General features: G+C 33.9%; 1 protein-coding gene across 1 annotated transcript; it reads left to right on the top strand.

Annotated features, from left to right (window-relative positions):
• The first annotated feature begins 471 nt into the window (after positions 1–471).
• On the top strand, positions 472–1,125 carry LOC139431828 (uncharacterized). The gene has a single exon (XM_071200036.1). The coding sequence runs from the start codon at positions 472–474 to the stop codon at positions 1,123–1,125; it is 654 nt and encodes a 217-aa protein (XP_071056137.1).
• The last annotated feature ends 469 nt before the right edge of the window (positions 1,126–1,594 follow it).

Here is a 1,594-nt window from a genome sequence, read left to right as displayed (position 1 = left end):
TCAGGAACTCAAATATATACTAAATGAATTGCACACGGCACGAGAGTTATACAGGGTGCCCATTATGTATGGAATATAGTATATATCTTGGTAAGTATCAACTTTACAAAAAAACATTTTATACAAAAGTTGTTTAATATTTGATTTGCCATAATAAGACACCATTCAATTGTTTTTATTTCAGAAAACAAATGAGCAACGAATAACATTTAATTTTTTTTAAATGGCAATGTACCCTTTCGTTAGGCTCATTTGATAGAGATTTTTTTTTTCTTTACGATGACGTAAAATTTTAGTACCCTTATACTATAAAATTTTTGAAAAAAATGTAAAAATAGTTTATTAAGTTAATTTTGCCAATAACATGAATCTAGATATCCGAAATCTTATTTGTCCTAACTATTGAATGTAAGCTATTGAATGTGACAGAATCTTGTTTATTTAAATAAGTTGGTAGATCAAAAAAGAAAAATGGTTCATTTAACAGAAACTGAACGCATAGAAATTTTAATTATGGTCGGTTATGGGGATCGCAAACGAACACAATTAGAAGTATGTGAAATTTTCAATGAGCTTTATCCACATCGAGAACCAATCACTCAATCAGTAGTTAGCAAAACTTCGAAACGTTTTAGGGAAACTGGTAACGTTAAAGATCTGCCAAAGACTGGTCCGCAGAGATCTGCAACAGATGAAGATAAAAAGATCGATATTCTCATAGAAATCGAAGAAAATCCAAACATTTCAACTCGTCAGTTATGTTTAAACCATGCTCTAAGTAAAGGTTCAATACACAAAATATTACATGCAGAAAATTTACATCCGTACAAACCGACTTTATTGCAAGAATTATCCGAAGATGACTACGGTCGACGTGTTGAATTTTGTGAATTTATGATGGAGCGTATCAACAGCAATCCAAATTTTCTCAATAATATGGTTTTCTCTGACGAGGCTACGTTTTGTTTAAATGGTAATGTAAATACGCAAAATTCTCGATATTGGGCCGCTAAAAATCCCCATTGGATGATTCAAAATCATGCTCAAACACCACAGAAATTAAACGTATGGGTGGGAATTTGTGCAGATCACATAATTGGCCCTTCTTTATTCGAGGTACTCTAACTGGTCACCGTTATTTACAATTATTGCAACAGCAAATTATCCCAGCTTGCCAAGAAAATCTTGATGATCTTTGGTTTCAACAAGATGGGGCACCGCCCCACTATCATTTAGATGTACGCCGATATTTAGATACGGTATTTCCGGCCCGTTGGATAGGCAGAAGAGGGTCTGTAGAGTGGCCACCCCGATCTCCGGATCTTACACCTTGCGATTTCTTCTTCTGGGGATATTTAAAATCTAAAGTTTATGTAAACCGACCTCAAAATCTGACAGAATTAGAGCAACGAATAAAAGATGAAGCTGCAACTATTTCTCCCAGATCGCTAAGAAATTCTTTTCAAGCCTTTTATGATAGATTGGGCCACTGCCTTGCAGTTAATGGTGAACATTTTGAACATTTATTGTCGTGAAAACCATTTTAGTGCTAATTTCGTTTTGTCTTCAAAGTTTAATAATTTTCATTTACACT

Source organism: Onthophagus taurus, chromosome 11 (genome assembly GCF_036711975.1).
Source record: "Onthophagus taurus isolate NC chromosome 11, IU_Otau_3.0, whole genome shotgun sequence".
Classification (NCBI taxonomy): domain Eukaryota; kingdom Metazoa; phylum Arthropoda; class Insecta; order Coleoptera; family Scarabaeidae; genus Onthophagus; species Onthophagus taurus.
This window is presented reverse-complemented; position numbering and strand designations above follow the sequence as displayed.

Excerpts from the sequence above, each read along its gene's own strand:
- LOC139431828 (XM_071200036.1), top strand. The coding sequence starts at position 472 with ATGGTTCATTTAACAGAAACTGAACGCATAGAAATTTTAATTATGGTC.